At 46.3% G+C, this 20000-nt stretch overlaps 1 protein-coding gene across 1 annotated transcript in view; it reads right to left on the minus strand.

Annotated features, from left to right (window-relative positions):
* Nucleotides 1–18360, minus strand: part of LOC147024698 (sodium channel regulatory subunit beta-2-like) — a 29179-nt gene extending 10819 nt beyond the window's left edge. The window contains exon 1 of the mRNA XM_085884856.1: nt 18322–18360. Coding sequence (XP_085740982.1) covers nt 18322–18344 — 23 coding nt within the window. The 5' untranslated portion in view covers nt 18345–18360. The remainder of the gene's footprint in view (nt 1–18321) is intronic.
* Between the last annotated feature and the right edge of the window lie 1640 nt (nt 18361–20000).

Below are 20000 nucleotides of genomic sequence, written 5' to 3' on the forward strand. Positions count from 1 at the left end.
AAGTAAGAGTCTGTTCAGCATTGTCAGTTTGGTGTGATGATCGATGACATGATGAGGGACTTCCTCGTCATGGGAGTTTGGCAATATCAAATTAGACGGAAGCCACTTGCTGAACAGAATTTGATTTTTGACATTGCAAAGGGCAGGGCTACTATCATGATGAAGTGCAATGGCAGAAACACCGTGGATATTGCTCACTGCACATTCGAGCTCGTCAGGATGCTCATCCATCAATCAAGTACAACACAGATGGATTGCTCAGATGCCACGAATAATTTTTGTTTCCACTGCAATGGTGAGCATTTCCCCACAATGTGCCACTTCAGGAATGCTGTTTGAAAATACCTCCACAAGGTGACTGATCTCTTCTTTTAAGAGAGATTGATATATCTATCGCTTTCTCTCTCTGTTTCATTGCTCCCCGATAAGGACCAGCTTGAGGAGATCGGCCAAATCTTGCTCTTCCTCATTGCCATCTTTTCGCCTCCATCCGTGTGCCACACTCACCTGTATGGGTTGTGGTGGACGCAGAGACTACCTCATGCCTGCTTCAAGTCCTCACTTGGGTTTCCTGTCCTTTCTTCTTCTTGCGTATGGCAGCTTGGCTCCTGGGTAGCCATCATTTTGTTGGGGAGCGACTGTGCTGCTGATGCTGTGCCCCTATACCAGTACACTGGTACTCATTTCAGCGACCTTTGAATGATGACAGGCTGTCAACCCCACTCAGTGGCCAACATGGCTTGAGCTCAGGACCCTAAGATCCCAAGACAGCCACCCTAATCACGAAGCCAACACCAGGCTTATGGTTTCCCTTTGAATTTCATATTGTCACCATCTTCGCAGGGTATAGTTTATTTGTAAGATAAGTGTGTGTATGCTTTCCTACTCATTTGTCGGTCAACCACCAGATATATTCGTTATTAACATTGATGTCTCTCTTCTCCCCATATTCATTGATCTTAACAAAACCATTCATTTGCAAGGGACGTCTTCCTGCCTTTTGTCTTCGAGCATGCCTGGACCAACCACCAAATTCCGTTTATTTATGGGGCGATCCTTTGGTAATCACAACTGGTTAAATGAAGACAGTTTTAAACTGTTAATTGAATGCAGTGTCAGTTCCAATATCGCCATTCACAAGGGGGAAAAGACCACTCAGCTTGATAGGAGACATTAGTCCGACCCTTCGACCTCACACTATCACACTGTTTCACTCCTGAACTGCTGGACTGAATGAGTTGAAAACGAGTGGTTGAAGTTCGTGTTTGCATAGGAAGCTTAGAAGCAGAAAAACAGAATCCACACTGTTTCAAAAAACACCAATTTAAAAAAACAAAACGCCGATTACTTCCTTGTTCCTCATTCCAAAGCAGTTCTCGAGCTGCAATTCGAGCCCTTTGTGACACACTTTCTATTTTAATCGTTGAATGTAAGAGAAGAATAATTACACAACTTCTGTTTTCTTTTGGTGGATTTTGATCTCAAAGGTTTGTTGTTTAGAGAGGAGAGGGACTTCCTTGTGGTTAAATAATAATTGAAAACATAAAACAAACACCTTATACTGTCTCACTTTTTACAAATAATCTTTGTGCTGATCAATAAGCTACAGAGCAATGTCTCAGTAATGATTAAACTGGGAGTCAAAATACCGAATCAAATTTCACATGTACTGCCTCTCGCAGTGGCTGCTGAATCTAAAGATCAACATCATTTGAAGGAATTATACGAGACTCGATGAGATACTGGTTGGAGTGCCCATGATGGGACTGGGATGTCAGAGGTTCAAACCTGATCCTGGCTAGGTCACACCAACAATTAAAACAGTATATGCTCTTTCATTACTTGATGCTCAGCATATAAAAAAGATAGAGCATGGCCAAACAACCAAAGGAAGCAACCATTGTACAGGATTGATGGGCCTAATGTTCTCCTCCTATGTTGAAGTTATGAGTCATGGAACTCATTATTATTCGCTCCCGTTGGACTTTGTCTGAAACAGGGGCTTATGGATTTGGTCTCGATTTTCGTGTCCGTGTGTGCGTAGGCATCCATAATCTCGTCAATGTATCGACTGATTTTATCCGTACTTGACAAAAAGACAACACATGATGGTATACATATGCACCTCATTTGTTTTCGACATCAGATCCAATATGGCCGATGGGCGGCCATTTTAGTTCTAGAAAACCCGATGTGGTACACGTCCTCAACCATTTCTCGGACATGCATTTGCCGATCTTGTTCAAACTTGGAACACAGATAATCAGACAACGAGTGATGGCTTACATAAGCATGTCATTTCTTTTCGATATCAGATCCAAGATGGGCGACTGGTGGCCATTTTGTTCCTTAAATGTGTCCCCAACCATTTATCAGACATGCATGGTCCGATTTTGTTCAAACTTTGAACAAGCACAGCACATGATGGCACAAACGTGCCCCTCACTTCATTTTGTGATCTGATCAAAAATGGCTGACCGGTAGACTGGCGGCAATTTTAGTTGTATCTAAATAAGGGCTTGCTCTTTAACTCCATGCAACAAAATTACTAAAACAACGGGAGGTATTGTGATGTCCGAGGCGCAGCTGAACATGGAGAGTGAGAGCGTAGCAGTAACTCCGCTTTATTGCGCGTCCGGATGTACATCACTGCCACCCCTAGCGGGCGAGTCATGATATACGAAAACCCAATCACGTGATACAGCACACTCCTCCCCTTGTAAAATGACAATTCAAATGATGAAATGACAATCATAACATGACCACCCGAAACCAATGAACATTCAAAATCCTCCAAGTACCGCGGCCGTCTCCTGACCCGCCTCGGACAGGCAGTGACGCCAGACGGCCCAGGCTCAGATGCCTCCCGGCTCGGTCGAGGTGAAACCCTCGCCGGACTTGTCCCATCTGCAACAACAACCGCCCCCGGCCGACAAGCTGGCTCATCGTCCTCGGGCAGGACTGAATCAGGAGAACACCCCGCGGGCGTCGGCACGTCCGGCCCTGGTGATACAACGTCTGGCCACGGCGACATCACAGGTGGGGGTCCCACATCGCTCAGCACGGGGGGGAGGGGTGACGCTGAACAGCGATCATGCATTTGGTCCACGTGCCACTTCCACACCTCCCCACCATCAGTCCGCACCATGCAATTCGCCGGCCCCAGTACCACAGAGACCACAGGCGACACCCATTTGGAACCGTGGAAATAATCGCGCACCATTACCCGCTGTCCCACATCAAAACCGCGCAGCAGCGTCGGGCGCGACACCGCCCCACTCACCGACCCTCCAGGTCGCAGCAAATCTAGTCTGGACCGCAATGCCCATCCGTAGAGACGAATGGCAGGAGAATCGCCGGTGACAGGATGAATTGCGTTCCTGTATTGGAGCAAAAAGACATCGACTACCGTCTGCACAGGTGCAACACCTCCCTGCGCAAAGCCCCTTTCAACATTTTAACAAACGAATCCGCCTGCCCATTAGTCGCAGGATGATACGGTGCGGACCTTCGATGTCGAATACCATTTTGACGCATAAACTCATCAAATACACCTGCGATGAACTGCGGACCTTTATCAGAGACCAGAACCTCGGGTAATCCTTTATTAGCAAAGATCGTCTGCAGTTTTTCTACTGTAACGTTTGCTGATGTATGCTGCATTACTACAACCTCCGGCCATTTAGAGAATGCATCGATCACAATCAAAAACATTTTGCCATAAACTGGCCCCGCAAAATCCACATGGACCCTCTGCCAGGCCCTGTCTGGGGTCATCTATAGTTCCGAGGCTCGACGTGGGTTATCAGCATCTGTTTGACACGTGGTGCAAAACTTAACCAACTGCTCAATTTCTTTGTCTAACCCCGGCCACCACAACAGGCTACGAGCAAGACTCTTGGTCTTCACGATGCCAAGGTGACTGACATGCATTTCTTCCAAACACTGCTGCCTGAACTTCGGTGGAATCACCGCCCTCATTGCCCACATAACGCACCTTTGGACCAACGACAGCTTCGATGCGCGTGATGTGAAAGGCTGAAATCCCGGTGTTGAAGGTAGATCGCTGCAATTCCCCATAGAAATCGCCTGGACGACACGGGCGAGCAATGGATCATGAACCGATTCCACCGTGTCCTGTTTCGCCGTGATGGGCCCGCTTTGGAACTGGCCCAGCGCGAACACATCAACCCGGTCGGCCGATTCAGACGCAGCTGGACCCTCCGCGCAAGGCAAGCGCGAGAGCCCGTCACAGTAAGCATGCTTCTCGGTGCTCCGGAACTGAATATCGTAATTGTAAGCAGCAAGAAACAGACACTACCGCTGTATTCGCGCGGCCGCTACCACCGGTACCCCGCGTTCGGGTCTCAGGATGAATTGAAGTGGTTTGTGATCCGTCTGCAAAGTGAAATGCCACCCCAGCAGGTATTGATGAAACCTCCGCACACCCCAGACAAGGCTGAGAGCCTCGTGCTCGATCTGGGCATATTCCCGCTCTGCTGCGGACAGGGTCCGGGATGCAAAACAAACAGGCCGCTCAGAACCATCGTCCATCCTGTGGGAGAGCACTGCCCCGATGCCATATGCAGAGCTGTCGCATACCAATAAGAGCGGACGTGCAGGCTCGTAGTGCACGAGGACCGTATCCTCTGTGAGCAGCCGCTTGACGCGGTCGAACGATGCCTGGTGTGCAGGCCCCCAAGCCCAGCGCTCGTCCTTCCTGAGCAACTACATTAACGGCGCAAGCTGTGAGCTGAGCCGCACACGAACCTTTGGTAATACTGGGCCATACCAATGAAGGAGCGCAGCTGCGTCTTGTCGCGAGGCGGTGGCATGTGCTGAATCGCCTCCACCTTCTGAGGGCCTTTCAACAGCCCCTCCAGCGTGATGTTGTGCCCGAGGTATTCCAATCGCTGCTTGAAGAACGCGCACTTTTCTCTGTTCAAGCGCAGGCTGCACGCTTCTAGCTTCGTCAGCACCTGGGCAATGTTCGCAAGATGCTCATCCGCCGTTTTCCCCGCAATGAGCACATCGTCCAGGTAGGTTTGAGCGGGCAGGCCAATGCAAACCTGATCCATGGCTTTCTGCCACAAAGCCGGGGCCGAAGCAATCCCAAAACAGAGTCGGGTATCTCAATAGAGTCCTTGACACGTGTTCATTGTCAAAAGGTCCCTACTCCCGGGATCCATTGCCAGGTGAAAATATCACGCAGATCAAGCTTCATGAAGTATTGACTCCTCGCCAATCGTGCATATATTTCATCGATTGACGGTTGTGGATATTGCTCCATGCTGAGTCCCGGGTTCACCGTGGACTTGAAGTCCCCGCACAATCGGATGTCTCCATTCCGTTTCAGCACCGTGACGACCGGGGTGGCCCAATCTGAGTACGACACCCGTTCGATCACCCCACAGGCCTCCAGCCTATCCAGTTCACCCTTGACCTTGTCCCGCAGAGCATACGGCACCGGTCGTGGTTTACAAAAACGAGGAACCACCCCCTCCTTCAGGAAGAGCTTTGCTTGCACGTCCTTGAGTTTCCCAAGGTCGTCGCAAAACAAACCTTGATGGCTTTGAAGAATCTCCTCCAACTGATCCTCCCATCGGCTCGGCACGGGTTGCACAAGGTGAACGGCGGCCCAGTCTAGCCTGATGCGGGTCAGCCATTCCCGGTCTAGGAGAGACAGACCCCTCCCCCGCACGACGTACAACGGAAGCGTGGCGACCTGGCCTTGGTACCGCACAGACACGTCTGCCATCCCGACTGGCGTTATCTTCTCGCGGGTTACGTGAACATTGTCAGGTCGGACCTGATAAGCTTCAGGTCGTTGAGTCTACGCGCGGTCTGTTCACCGATGATCGACACCGCCGCTCCCGTATCAACCTGAAACGTGATCGGCGTTTTGTTCACTTCGATTTCCACCGTCATCGGGCGCGCCGCCGCAGGGCCAATTGAAAACAGGCTCATCATTGGCTGCCGGCTTCGCCCCGGGTCGCCTCGCACATCGCCGTCCATGACCTTAATGGTGGCCAACGCCCCTCAGCACACACGCTTCAGCTGACCCCCCTTGTGACAACGTAAACACACGGTGCTTTTAAACGGGAACACACGGCGCAGGTGTCGACCTCCGCATCCCAAACACGTCCGCGGGGTCACCTCGCCGCTCGTGCGGCTGCGCGGCGACGTCTGGCCCCGACCCGCACTGAAGGTCGTGCGTGCGTCCCGGGGCGCTCGCGACACCGCGTACATCAGTGGATGTACGTACATCCGGATGTACATCACTGCCACCCCTAGCGGGCGAGTCATGATATACGAAAACCCAATCACGTGATACAGCACAGGTATGACAACGGGATCTTTTTCCTGGTTATCAGTGGCATATCTACGACAAAAAGTGCAAGTACAGGACTGCTACTCCCTCGATGTGAACAGATTGGTAACTCATGTTTTACAGATGGAATTCTCAACACAAAAGGAAGCCAAAAGGTCCATCCGAAATGTTGTCTCGGATAGCCTTATGACCAGTGTTTGGATATGTCCTGCCCTGAACCACAGGTTTTGAGCAACAGCACAGGGTGATCCAATTTGGGCGCAACATACAGCAATATAAATGAAAAACCATCGAGGATTGGATTGAGAAGATGGGATTGCATATTGCAACCTACAACATGGGTGTGGACAAGCTTGGCTTCAGAGAAATTCCTGGTCACTCAAACTGATCCATAATTTTGGGTCGATATAGAACTACAAACCCCAGCAACTGTCAACAACACTGCCGAGTGCGCAACCAGGATCAACTTTTTAAGAAAGCGTTGGCGTGTTGTGGAGTAGCCAAGTCAGATGGTCTGCATTGTGAAGGCTCTAGAGGGGGAGGTCCAGCCAGCAGAAAAAGGTATGACCTGAATGTTAAAGCGGATAAGGCAGAAATTGTCAGCTTTGAGAATTTGCACCCCCACCCCTCCCCAGATCACCGGCAAAGATAAAAACACCCCTATACATTAATTTAAGTCATGCTGATCTTCTGCAGCAAGTCTGGATGTAATTGGCCCAGAAATGTAGAAGGAGTAGCACGACAAACAAACCCACAAACAAACACACAAACACTGGTATGTGCATTATAGTGAGGATAAAAAAATGTCATTTTATTTTTGTGTGTAACCACAATCACGCCAAAACTACTCAGCCAATTGCCACCAAACTAGGCACATGGACCAAGTTCGACCTCGTGTTGAACATGGGTGTATCTGCCGTCGCAGGGGGAAGGTCAACAAAAATTATCCATGTAAATGTGCATCATGTATCGCCACCCGGTGGTGATGGTTGAGGGTATTACAAGTCAGCTCTGGAGATAACTTGCATTTTTGCATTGACACGTCCCCAGAGTGGGAATCCCCAAAGCCAACCTCCACTAATAAGGGAGGAGGATAAGGGGTGGGAGTCTGGAGAGAGGGGCAGGGAGGGGTGGGGGTCCGGATGGAGGGGAGGGTGGAGTAGGAGGATGCAGGGGAGTGGTGGGATGAGGAAGGGGAGATAGGGTGGGATGAGGGAGGGAAAGGGGTGCTTAGACGGACCCAGCGTTGACCAGCAACACCGTGCACCCCTGTGAGTACATAATACAGTTTATCTGTGCAGTGTCTGTGTTGTCACTAAGGCCTAAGTCACATTTGCTCTACGGCGAGGATACGGCGGCCGTACGCCCTCTGAATTGACAGAAACGCGCGGCGGCCGCAGAGTTTCTGAGGTGGCCTCAGGGTGGCCCTACGCCGTTTGGCTATCTTTTACAGGCCGTCAGCGTCGCCGTGGAATTATAACGCGGGGTTATAACTTTTTTCATTTCTACGTTCGCCGTAGCAATTCGTGAAGTTGTAAAAAAAAAACTGGTTAAAAAAAAATGAACCCACTCGTTACCGTCCGTGGGGCCGCACGTTCGCCTTCGGGCCGCCTGCCGTCGCCTTGCGGGCACCTTGCGTCTGCCTTGAAAATTATATGGCCGCCGCAGGGCCCCCTTAAGGTCACCGTGCGACATCAAATCAAAGACCGTACAGCACCCCTACGTTTTCGGTCTCCACAATTTATAAATACCCCGTGCGGCTCCCCGAAAAAATAAAAACATATGTGACTGCTCCATTGTGTGACCGTGGAAATACTGCGGCCGCCCTATAATTGCTCGTGGCCAAAGATTTTGTAGACCCCACGGACGCCGTGGCAAATGTGACTTAGGCCTTACAACTCCCTCAAACTTTTGTAGCACCTTCGGTGGTGGAGGTAAGTAGAACTCAGCTGGATTCCAACAGCACTGACGCTGATAATATGCCTTATTAATCAAGTTTTGTTTTCGCTCAAGTGAGATCATTTAATTAATTTAGTCTTGTTAGTTTACCTTTATTGGCTTAATTTTCTTATTTCACTCATTTTACATGATTCAGTAATCTGATTCACGAACAGTTTCTTGCCATTGGTATTTTTGTACTCGTCACAAAAGACAATGATGTTTAACAACTCTCTCAACGTAGAGAAAGCACACAATGTCCACAGTAAACCCATTCTCTCTTGCATTTCTACCTGTCTTCTCCGTATCACTCAATCCCCGTACTTCTTGATACCTATCCTTCTTGGTACCTATCTAATTTCATTTTAAACATGTCCTTCCAGAGAAGACTATTTAACTCACATTCTCAGAGTTTTTCAGGTCGAGGTTTATATCACCGTGAAATTCATGCAGTAGCTCTACACTGAGCATCTTTAACAGCAGCTACAGTATGTCCTCCTTCAAATAAGGTTACCAAAACGGACACGATAATCGAGATCAGGCCTCACAATCTCCTGCTTTACAATAACATCAACTCTTTTGACCCATGAATTGTGCTCCCTGCGATTACAACCCATCATCCTATTTCTTTTCACATTGCTGCCTCGTACTGCGGCGAAGACTATATACTTCACCCCGAGATCGTGTTCATGTTGTGTAACACGCTCCAAAACTAACCCTTGCATTATGTTTCATTTCTATTTCTGACAGTTCTGTTGTTTCTGTATCTGTCCAATATTTTACATTTTCAAACATTGAATTATACATCTGCAAATAATTTGGCAATGTAATGAGTGTGGAAGGATTTCTTGAACATGATCATGCCATTACCCCCCCCCCCCCCAACCCCTCTTTGTTATCTCTCTTCCCTCCAAGAATGATTTCATCTTTGAATCGTGAAAGTCTGTTCTTCATCCCACTATCCAAAAATTGATTATGAATGATTCCTGAAGTTTTCCATTACTTACAACTTCCTCGTCTGATTTCCTCCCATTTAAAAATGTTCCTTTATTCATATCCTCACACGAGTTCTCAATCCAGTTTGCCACTTCACCATGATTGTGCAAACACAAACCTTAATTAACAGCATCTGGTACCTTATCAAATGAAGGTGTATTACCTGCCCAATCAGTAATATCATTTCACTTTCATAAAACCATGCTGGCTATCTTTCTATCGAATCAAACTTTTCTCAATGGTTCCTCATGCGATCCCTAATCAATGCCTCCTCCAATATATTCTCATTTCTTCTTTTATATGCAACACAAGGCTGTGGGGTGATATCTTCAGCTGAAGGTGTGCAGTACCGCTGATGTCATGCCCTCTCTAGGTTAGGTGGGGTAGGATATACGGAATTTGTTAAGGGTGCCAGCAATATTTTGTCTACTCTTCACGAAGGACACTGTGGGATCATTAACATCCAACTACTGCCATGCCAGCAGATGGGACAACCAGTTTGAGGTTCATCCGAGGCGAGGCATGACATACACATCGATGAATCACCCTGACTGTGAAACATCGGTATGATAGTTTACAGCTGGGACGGGATTCGAACCCAGGCTCGACAGCTTAGAAACGTATGTGCATACCTCTAGGCCATCCTGCCAACCGACATTCAAAGAAAACATTAAATGAATACACACAACCGTCATCCCCCAAACATCAAAAACGTCTGACATTATGGGATGGCCGAGAGTCTTCAAACGATACAGAACTACTCTACATGTATAAACACTTGTTTATGAGTTTGCTTGCGACTTTACAATGTGAGCTAACAACAATCTGAATATTTCACTAAAGTCTAAACAACTCGATCTTAATCGGGTGACCCAACTTGTTATACATATCGGCTACGTACCGAACAGTATGGAAGTTGAGACAAAGCTGGTGCCGGAGGAGAGCAGTAGTGTCCGTGTGGCTCCAAAGGAGTTCGTGTGTGAGGCTGCCGTTGGGCTTGACGTTTTGAGAGCGGCTCGATATATAGTTGTGGTGGAATTCCGAACTTATGGGTGTATAAACCGCCTTTGCCTTGGCTTGTTTGGGGGATTACCCACGCCATAGGGAAGTCAATTTCCACGAAGCTGATTCACTCATTTGTTGGGGACGTTTCAAACTTCAATACCTTTCCGTATCAATATACACGTTCGTGTTTGTTTCAGAGCCTCGTCTTCAAGCCTCAGGGTGAAGATATTTTTGGAGAAGAATTTGTTATTTCGGTTTGTGGTTCCTTCGTGTTTGTGATTTTCCTTGTTACTTCCACCATCGAAGGTAAAGGAGGTTATATTTTCACCCCTTTCTGGACTCTGTTTGTCTGTTTGTTTGTGTGCAGGATATCTCAAAAAGTTGTGGACAGATTCGGGTGAAACTTGGTGGGCAGGTTGGGTGTGTGACACGGAAGAATTGATTCGATTTTGGTGAAGATCCGAACCTGGATCAGACTACTATAATGTTTTTAGTGATTCTTCACCGTTGATAGATAGCGCCAAAAATGATGTATAGTATGATAGCTCTAAAATGTATTGGGCCACATATGTTCTCGTGGATCAGGCATTACGGCATGGAGGTATGTGCTCGACCGAGGACTCTTCAAGTTTGAGACTTATTTCAGTGTTGAGTCATCATCATCAATCATCATCATCATCATCATCATCATCATCATCATCACTACCACCACCATCATCATCATCATCATCGGATTCGGGGAAGAAGGTGATCCAGCCATTGCTCATTTCTCATTGCTGAAACCAAATGTAAGTGTTGCAAGTGTACATTGTTATGAAAGTGTGTAAATCAGAAACCACCCAGTTCCAAGCTGATTGCGCCAATAGTAGACAATGTTGTGGTCGGAACCAAAATCAGAAAGAGCAATCAGAGATTGCTCACCAAGACTTGTTTGTGTGGTGTTTGTGTCCTTCTTGTCACTCATAGAGAGACATGTAATAACTTTGTGAAGTACAAGATGCTGTCTTTTGAGTAAACACATCAGCAAAGAAATCGATCAACATTCCCACTCATGACTGAAACATTGTGCCAGTGATTTGCAAGCAATAAGATTGCAATCACAAAGGCAGAGACAAGGTAAGGCAACACTGTAACGCGAGTGTTTCAGTTTGTTTTATGTTTTAAAGTTTGTTTGATCACAAGGAAGTCTCTCTCCTCTCTAAAGAACAAAACTTTGTGATCAAAATTACCAAAGAAAACAAAAGGTATGCAATTCTTTCCTCTTACATTCAACCCTTCATATTTTTGAAGTGAGGTATAAAGGGCTGGAAATTAAGTCTGGCATTGCTTTCGTTTAGAATGAGGAAATGATCGGCATTTCAGCATGCCTGAGCTGCACAGTGTGAGTTGTAAAACAGGATGTGCTGGTAGAGAGGGGTGAAGGAGGAGAGACAGGATGACAGAGAGACAGACAGAGAGAGAGAGAGAGAGAGAGAGAGAGAGAGAGAGAGAGAGAGAGAGAGAGAGAGAGAGAGAGAGAGAGAGAGAGAGAGAGAGAGAGAGACAGAGACAGAGACAGAGAGATAGAGAGAGAGAGACACATAGAGAGAGAGACAGAGAGAGGGACAGAGAGAGAGACAGAGAGAGAGACAGAGAGAGAGACAGAGAGAGAGACAGAGAGAGGGACATAGAGAGATAGAGAGAGACAGAGAGAGACAGAGAGAGGGACATAGAGAGATCAAGAGAGAGACAGAGACAGAGAGACAGAGAGACAGAGAGACAGAGAGACAGAGAGACAGAGAGACAGAGAGACAGAGAGACAGAGAGACAGAGAGACAGAGAGACAGAGAGACAGAGAGACAGAGAGACAGAGAGACAGAGAGACAGAGAGAGAGAGAGAGAGAGAGAGAGAGAGAGAGAGAGAGAGAAGAGAGAGAGACTTTTGGCCTCTTGATTGTTTGGGATCATGAAGTGACAAGAGAAGTTATACCAGTACAAGCAAATGCCTGAGCATTGCCCAACAAAGAAACAAGGTAAATTAAAACTTCAATGTAAGTACACCATCAACAAGTTTACATAAGGATGTGTTCACACACCACTGTTGTGAGAACAGTGTACAATCACTGGAATTAATTTCAAGGTGCACGCGTGCTGTGACCAAGGTTTTAAAGAGATAAACAACATCGGAAACAGAATCACAAACATCTTGAATTTTGCGTTTCCTTGACATGTATATAGCAAGCTTCGCTTCAGAGGACAAATAATTTGCTAACAGGCACTCGTATTTACGCTGGTGGAAGATGCTAAAACCGTAAACAAAACCACAACAAGTAAAAGTTAGGCCGAGTCCCCGGATAGCACGTGATAAGACTGTAAAAAGGGGTGCCAACCTTGAGCAATCAATAAAAATGTGAAAAACAGTTTCTGTGGCACCGCAGAAGGGACACAATTCTGTGTTATCGGGAGATATACGATGAGATAAAACATTGGATGGTAAAATGTAATGTGCCAGTCGCCACTGCAAATCTCCGGAGCGCTTGGCAGTGGGTGCCTTGTACATAACATGCCAGTTGATCGAAGTAGAATGAGTGGTCTGAAGCATTCTCCCCCAATGTGCTTGTGGTTCCGCAGGTCTATCGGGAACAAGGGTTTTAACACACAAAGCGTATCAGAAGCTTTTTCCATCAATTTAAAGGAGGTGAAACCTTGAAAATGAAGCAAAAGCTCTGGAAAGGGATGTTGGGATAAAGAAAGGTTAGCTTCCACCTGTGGAATCCATTTCAGATTGGTTTGCTTGAAAAAGCGCAGAATCACAGAAAAGATTCTCCCAATAATTCGAATGGACCTCACTCCAGTGGCCACAGCGACGTCAGCAGCTGGCTTCCACTTATAAGGAGAAGGAGTTCTGAGATCTTTTACCTTCGTACATCCAGCATCAATAAACTTCTGCACAAGAATATAATTGCTGCAGACCCCTTCAAAAATGGGGTTTAAAAAGATAGGCTCATTTAAAAACATTTCCAGGGAGTAGTCATTGTTATTTCGGCGAACAGTGACTGCCTGCCATGCCTTCAGCATGCTTCTATAAAACAGGGGGACTGATGCTATATCAACTTTCTTGGTGTCAATAAGGAACAGTTGCTGATCGTAGCCGAGTTTCCCCGCCTGCCGAAGCAGGCAGTGAGCCAAGGCCTTCCACGAGACGTCCGTGTACAGCAGTCTGCGAAGCGAAAGGAGGCGAAAAGCCATCACCTTGCTGGTAATAGCAATCAGCCCCTGTCCTCCTTCAGCAACAGGCAGGTTTAACACACCAGGTTGGAGCCAATGCTTTCCTCCCCAAAGGAAGTCAATAAGAATTGATTGTAATTTTTAAGAAACAAATCTGGGGGCTGCAGTGCTATAAAAACGTGCCAAAGCATTGATGCTGCAAGGTTGTTGATAACAAGGGTTCGGCCCCGATAGGAGAGTTGACAAAGTAAGCCCTTCCACTTTCGTAAACGTCTCTCAGTTTTAATTATTAGAGATTCCCAGTTTTTTAAAATGAAGTTCTCAGTTCCAAGAAAGACGCCTAGGTAAAGAATTCCATCCCTTTCCCATTTAAGTTTCTCGGGAAGAGTCGGAGGAATGGCGCCATTTTGTGGACCAAGATGGAGAGCTCTGCTTTTTCCCCAGTTCACTTTTGTGGAACTTGCCAAACCAAATTCATGAATGCAACGGACCAAGGCTGAGACATCCTCATTCGAGCGAACGATTGCACAAAGATCATCTGCATAAGCAATCACTTTAAACGGGTTCACCATTGGTTGAGGAAGGAAACCAAGAAGACGTGCACGCAACCGAACGAGTAAAGGCTCGATCGCAAGAGAGTACAGGAGGCCAGAAAGAGGGCACCCTTGACGAATGCCTCTATTAACCGGGAAAGGGGGACATTAAATGTTGTTAACCTTTAAGAGACTAAAAGTGTTGTTATACAGTAACTGCACATGAGAGATAAAATTTTCCCCAAAACCAAACCCCCGTAAAACAGAGAAAAGATAAAAATGATCAATGGTATCAAAGGCCTTTTCGTGATCTAAGAACACCAACCCGACATTTCTTTGCTCAAGAGAACAGATGTCAATTATATCACGCACAATGAAGATACTGTCATGAATTGTCCTCTTCGGGACACAGTAAGACTGATCTGGGTGTACGATCTCCTCGATTATGGCTTTAAGACGGTTGGCAAGGGCCTTGGAAAATATTTTGTAGTCTGCACAGAGTAATGAGATGGGACGCCAGTTGTGTGGTTGCTGAAGGTCTCCTTTTTTGGGGATAAGGGCGAGGACAGCCCTCCGGCAGCTTAATGGCAGTGAGCCTGATCGTCGACCGTCGATTATAACCTCAAGTCGTTCTGGTCCGAGGAGGTCCCAAAAGGTTTTATAAAATTCCGCAGGAATTCCATCCAGGCCGGAGGCCTTACCCGAGGGTAGAGTTTGAAGAGCAGCTTGGAGTTCCTCCAAAGTTACTTCCTTGTCCATTTGAAGAACTGCAGATTTTGACAAGGTAGGTAAGGAAGAAGTCAGCACTGTTACCATTTTGTTATCGATTTTTGGAGCATGATAAAGTTCAGTAAAGTAGTGTCTGAGTGAGGCTCTGACATCTTTTTGATTGTGTGTTATCCTTCCTTCCTTTGTCCTTACTGAAGTTATCTGCTGACTTCTCTTTGTTTGAGCTTCCAGTCCAAAAAAGAACTTAGAGGAGGTGTCCAGGTAACACAAATTCTCCAGTCGGAGACGAATCAGCGCTCCTCTGGCTTGCTTTGCACAAAGTCCAGCAAGAAGAGCTTTTTTCTTCGCCAGCAAGAGGTTGGTTCTTTCATGATTTGAGGCCAAGAGGTTGGTCTGCAAATATAATATTTCTTTGGCAAGCAAGGATTGAAGGGCAGAGTCATATTTGGTGTGGTAGGCTCCATATTGTTGGCAAAAGGATCTTATTTGCACTTTGACGTTGTCCCACCATTTTCCAAGGCAGGGGAAGGAAGTTTTACGTTGGAGCAAGGCTCTCCAGAACACATCAAAGGCATCGACAAACAGTTGGTCATCCAAAAGGCTTGCGTTGAAGGTCCAGTAGGCAGCACCACGATTCCGAACTGGTTGGTGAATACGAAGTGCGACCATGTGATGGTCTGAGAAGCCGCTCGGAATAATGTTCATATTGCTCACAACATTTAAAAAGGTACTGTTGATGTAGAAACGGTCCAATCTTGCAAGTGATACGTGGCCTTTTGAACACCGACTCCACGTGTATTGTGGGAGAGAAAGATTGCGGATTCTTCACACATCAACCAGGGAAAACTTGGACAAGGCTCTCAACAAAGGCGCTGCGCTTGCTGGGTGCGGCTCCTCTCCATTACGATCAATGGTGGGGTCCATCGTGCAGTTAAAATCTCCACCCAAGCAGACAAGTCCATCAAAATCAATGTGTACAAGAGACGTTTCTAAGTGTGTGTAAAAGGCGAGTCTCTCCGTGCTATCGCTAGGTGCGTAGACATTCAGTACGGTGTGTTTAAAGCCATTGTGTGTGAAGATGAGTGAAATGAAATACCCTTTGATAATCTCATTAAAAATAACACTGGGACTGCAAAAGGAAGGTTGTAAATAAACAGCCACCCCAGCCCTTGGGTGTTCCAGACTACTAAAAACCATTTTCCCCTCATTATCTTTTGCCATTCACTTGCACAAGAGGAGCTACATCTAGTTTCTTGCAAAAGCAAAACATCAATGTGATTGGTCTCAACAAACTGTTTAACTTCTGCTTTACGGATGGAGGAGCGTCCCCCATTAATATTTAAACTCGCTATAGAGAAGGCCATAGGCTAACATAGAGTTAGGGTGTGTCAAAAACTTAGTCTCTCTGTGTCTGCAGCTCATTCTTTGCTCTGAGGATGCATTTCCGGAGTCGATACACTTGTGATTCCGTCACACCAAGCTGTCTGGCTTTGAGGAGCAAAAGCTTCGCAGAGATTATAAAGCCGGATAAGTCAGGGAAAAAGTTTTTAATTTTAACATGTTTCTTGCGAAAGGTGTCATGAAGAAACTTTATGATATCGGCAGGTGGAACACTGGTAACACTCTCCGAATCTTGGGAAACTGGGTCATTCCATACTTCAGCACTGCCACAAGAAGCAAGTGATGAGTCCCCGTCCGAATCATAATCCGAGTACCGATCGGTGTCCATTACATTATCGTTATGCTCCAAAGATGGAGCTGATGGTTTAATAAGGGAAGCCTCACATTCCACTTCCAAAGGGGGAGAAGGAGTCGGGGAAGGAAGAGTGAGGGAGGAGGAGTGGGGGGAGGTAGCGTAGGGGGAGGTGGAGTAGGGGGAGGTGGAGTAGGGGAGGTGGAGTAGGGGAGGTGGAGTAGGGGGAGGTGGAGTAGGGGGAGGTGGAGTGGGAGGAGGAGGAGGGGTCGGAAGAGGAAGAAGATTAGAAGTGGGAGGGGGAGGAGGAGGAGGAGTGGGAGGGTGAAGAGGACGTGGAGGAGGAAGAATACTAATGGAAGGAACGTTATATTCCGCTTGAGATAAACCTGGTGTTTCACTAGTTGAAGCTTTACACCCTGATTCAACCAGGTTTGGAGTTATTGGTGACTTAGAAACGGTACACATTTCACCGTTGGTCTTTTCAGGGAGGGGGGTTACAGTGGATTCGGTGTTAATATCCAAGGTGCCTGTGACTATGGGAGTGGTCACGTGTGCTCCCTGCTGCACAAAACCAATCTCCTGCTCATGTTCACCAACAGCACCGACAAAAAAGACATCATCCTCTGGAGCAATTTCATCAAATCGATTTTTCGTTTTAAAAAGAGCATCTATTGTTGCTTCCAAACACGAGTCATTATTCTCGGCAGCCGGCGCCATCTTTTTTGCACAGCTCGCCGTCACATCTTGACTATTGTTATCATTTAGATGCTTTAATTTATGTTTCCTTTTTGAAGGAACAACGGTGAAGCTTTCGTCATCTGTCAGGGGGGGATTTACCTCCACTCTCGACGGCCCAGGCAGATTGTTCGAGTTTGAAGCGTCACCAACGTGCCCAACTCTAGATATACCACTATTCGTCTCAATGGGTTCGACCACACGAGATATTCCACTTAATATATTCTTGGGGCAATCGCTTTTTAAATGTCCCGATTCACCACAGATAAAACAAGTTGTGGTCTCCGTTGCGATATAAATCTGGTAATTGCGGTTTTTATTTTTTAAAGTCATAACTGCATTGAGCGATTGAGCGTTGTTTTTTTAGAATGATATAGCAATGACGTCGGAACGACATGATGTGGCGAACCGAAGCGTCAGAGCGGAGACGAAGTGGAATCATGGAGATTCGTGACACAACTGTGCCAAAAACGCTTAATGCAGCTACAATCTCCTCACTCGAGAAGAAGGGCGGGATGTTGGACAGTGTTAATTTTACCGCCATCGTATTGAGATAACTAACGTTAACGAAGACGTCCGGCGGAACGGATAGACCGGTTTCGACCGCCTGAGCCACGTGTCGCTCCTCCGACAAGAAAACCACGACACGTTGGCTCATTTTCGAAGCGGCGAGAACATTCTCGATTCCTACGAGCTCTCCCAGAGCCATCACCACGTTCTCAACACTAACTCCATCAGGTGGAGTAATTGTCACTCCATTTTTCCGAGTGAGTGACTCGTACACACTATTGTGCAAACGTCCGTTTGCCATAGCTTAAAGCAAAAGAAGAGAAGTTTAAGTTTAACAAAGGAAAACCGTCACAAGCAACCAGCAAGTGGGGTCAAATTAAGTATAAGGGAAAGGAAGAGTATAAGGAAGAAGCTAAACCACCGATAAACGGCAGGCCTATGAAAACAAGGCAGATGAAAAAGTAGGCCCAGAAACCCGAAGGTTTCAAGGAAAACCCACAAAGCACCTACCGTGCGCGCTCTCCTTCTCTCTCTCGTCTCAGCAGGAAGGGAAACAGGGAAAAAACTCCACAAACACGAACGGGGACACAGAGGGAAACGAAATAGGGACAGGAACAACACTAACACAGCACAGTACTCACAGCTGCACACACAGAGCCGCCATGACGCCACACCCATGCACGACTCACCAGCGGGAGGGAGAGAGAGGGAGAGAGGGAGGGGGAGGGGGAGGGGGAGAGGGAGAGGGAGAGGGAGAGGGAGAGGGAGAGGGAGAGGGGGAGAGAGAGAGATATATATATATATATCACTTTTCATCTGATTGACCTGAGCTTTGTTTAAGATTGTCAATTTTAATGAAATGGAAAATTTGATGTATCCATGGCAACCTTTGGAGAGTGGGGTGGACTTTGCAAGTATCGTACTCTGAACGGTCTTTTTCTTGTTACTTGGCGAAATCTTCGATTTTGTCAAGTATGTTGGTCTGTTCAGTTTGTTTGTTGGTTTGTTTGTTTGTCCGGTCGTCTACAGCCCAAACGGCAGGACCAGTCGTTCTTAATTTTTTACACCTGATAGCGAATCCACCTGAGACGGTCCGCGTCCAAACCCCGTCTTAATCGGACTAAACATCGCGACGTGACCTCACACAACGTGAAAACACATTTTTGGACATAACTCAGTGACCGGAAGACGTAGTGACTTTCTGTTGACGCCAAAACAAACTTCAATAGAATATCTAAATGTTTTAAAATGAATGTTGGTACAAATTATGCACAGTTTTCGCAAGCTTATGACGTCAAAGTTTTTAGCTATTGGTGTGATTTAAAAAAAATTCCATTTGTTCTACAGGTCACAATTCTTAACCGATTTGGATGAAATTTTAACAGCTGATAGAAATCCACAGTGCAAAAATATGTATGACTTTTGGTGATGTTCAACATCAGGATCTGGATTCTGCATCACTTTATATTATCGCCCATTATAAACCAATGGGGAATTTTGTGAATTACACATGGCTATTTCTCAAACAGTTTTGCAATTATTATATTGAAACTTTCCTGTCTATTTATGCATGTAATATTAACGTGTACAAAGTTTGATCGAAATTGACCCAAGGTCAAGGTCAGGGTCACCCAAAACATGAAAAACACACATATGAAATACATATTTTTGTTTTATAACATATTTCAAACCTGATAACGGGATCGTAAAGCTGGCTGAAAAGCAATGTTCCGAGGTATTTTCAAATATTTTCGACGATCAGAATGAAGGCAACAAGCACCGATGATAAGTTGTTGAATGTCACATGGTGGCTTTAAATGAGTTGTGAAAATTTTCAATCTGCTGCTGTTACCATGACAACGCACGCCTGATAATTGTTATTTGTGACGTCGCGTCATTTTATTAATGTACGAACAAATAAACACCACATATTCCATGACATTACAGCTTGGACCACCACACGGAAAGGTCAACTACTTCGCCAAGTGTCGCGCTAAGCACGATTTTTCATTTGTTTGTCCACAAGCCTCGAGGCCAAACCGCTCAGCAGATCATTCTGACATTTTCAGACATTATGGTCACCAACCCTGCAATGGTCCTGCATTGAAATTTTGTAAAAGTTAGTCGACTGGAAAGGTCAACATAAGTCAAAAGGTCAATTTGGGCCACATTTTCTAAAATCCTCAATTTTCATCTGATTGACTTGAAATTTGAACAGGATTTGCATATCAAGTCACTGAATTCCAGAACCAATTATTTTTGATGTGATCGTCAGCCAAAAGGTCAACATAGTACAAAGGCCAACAACTTCGGTGAAATT

Source organism: Eptatretus burgeri, chromosome 6 (assembly GCF_056783735.1).
Source record: "Eptatretus burgeri isolate ZD-2024b chromosome 6, Ebu_testis_v1, whole genome shotgun sequence".
In the NCBI taxonomy this organism is placed as follows: Eukaryota; Metazoa; Chordata; class Myxini; order Myxiniformes; family Myxinidae; genus Eptatretus; species Eptatretus burgeri.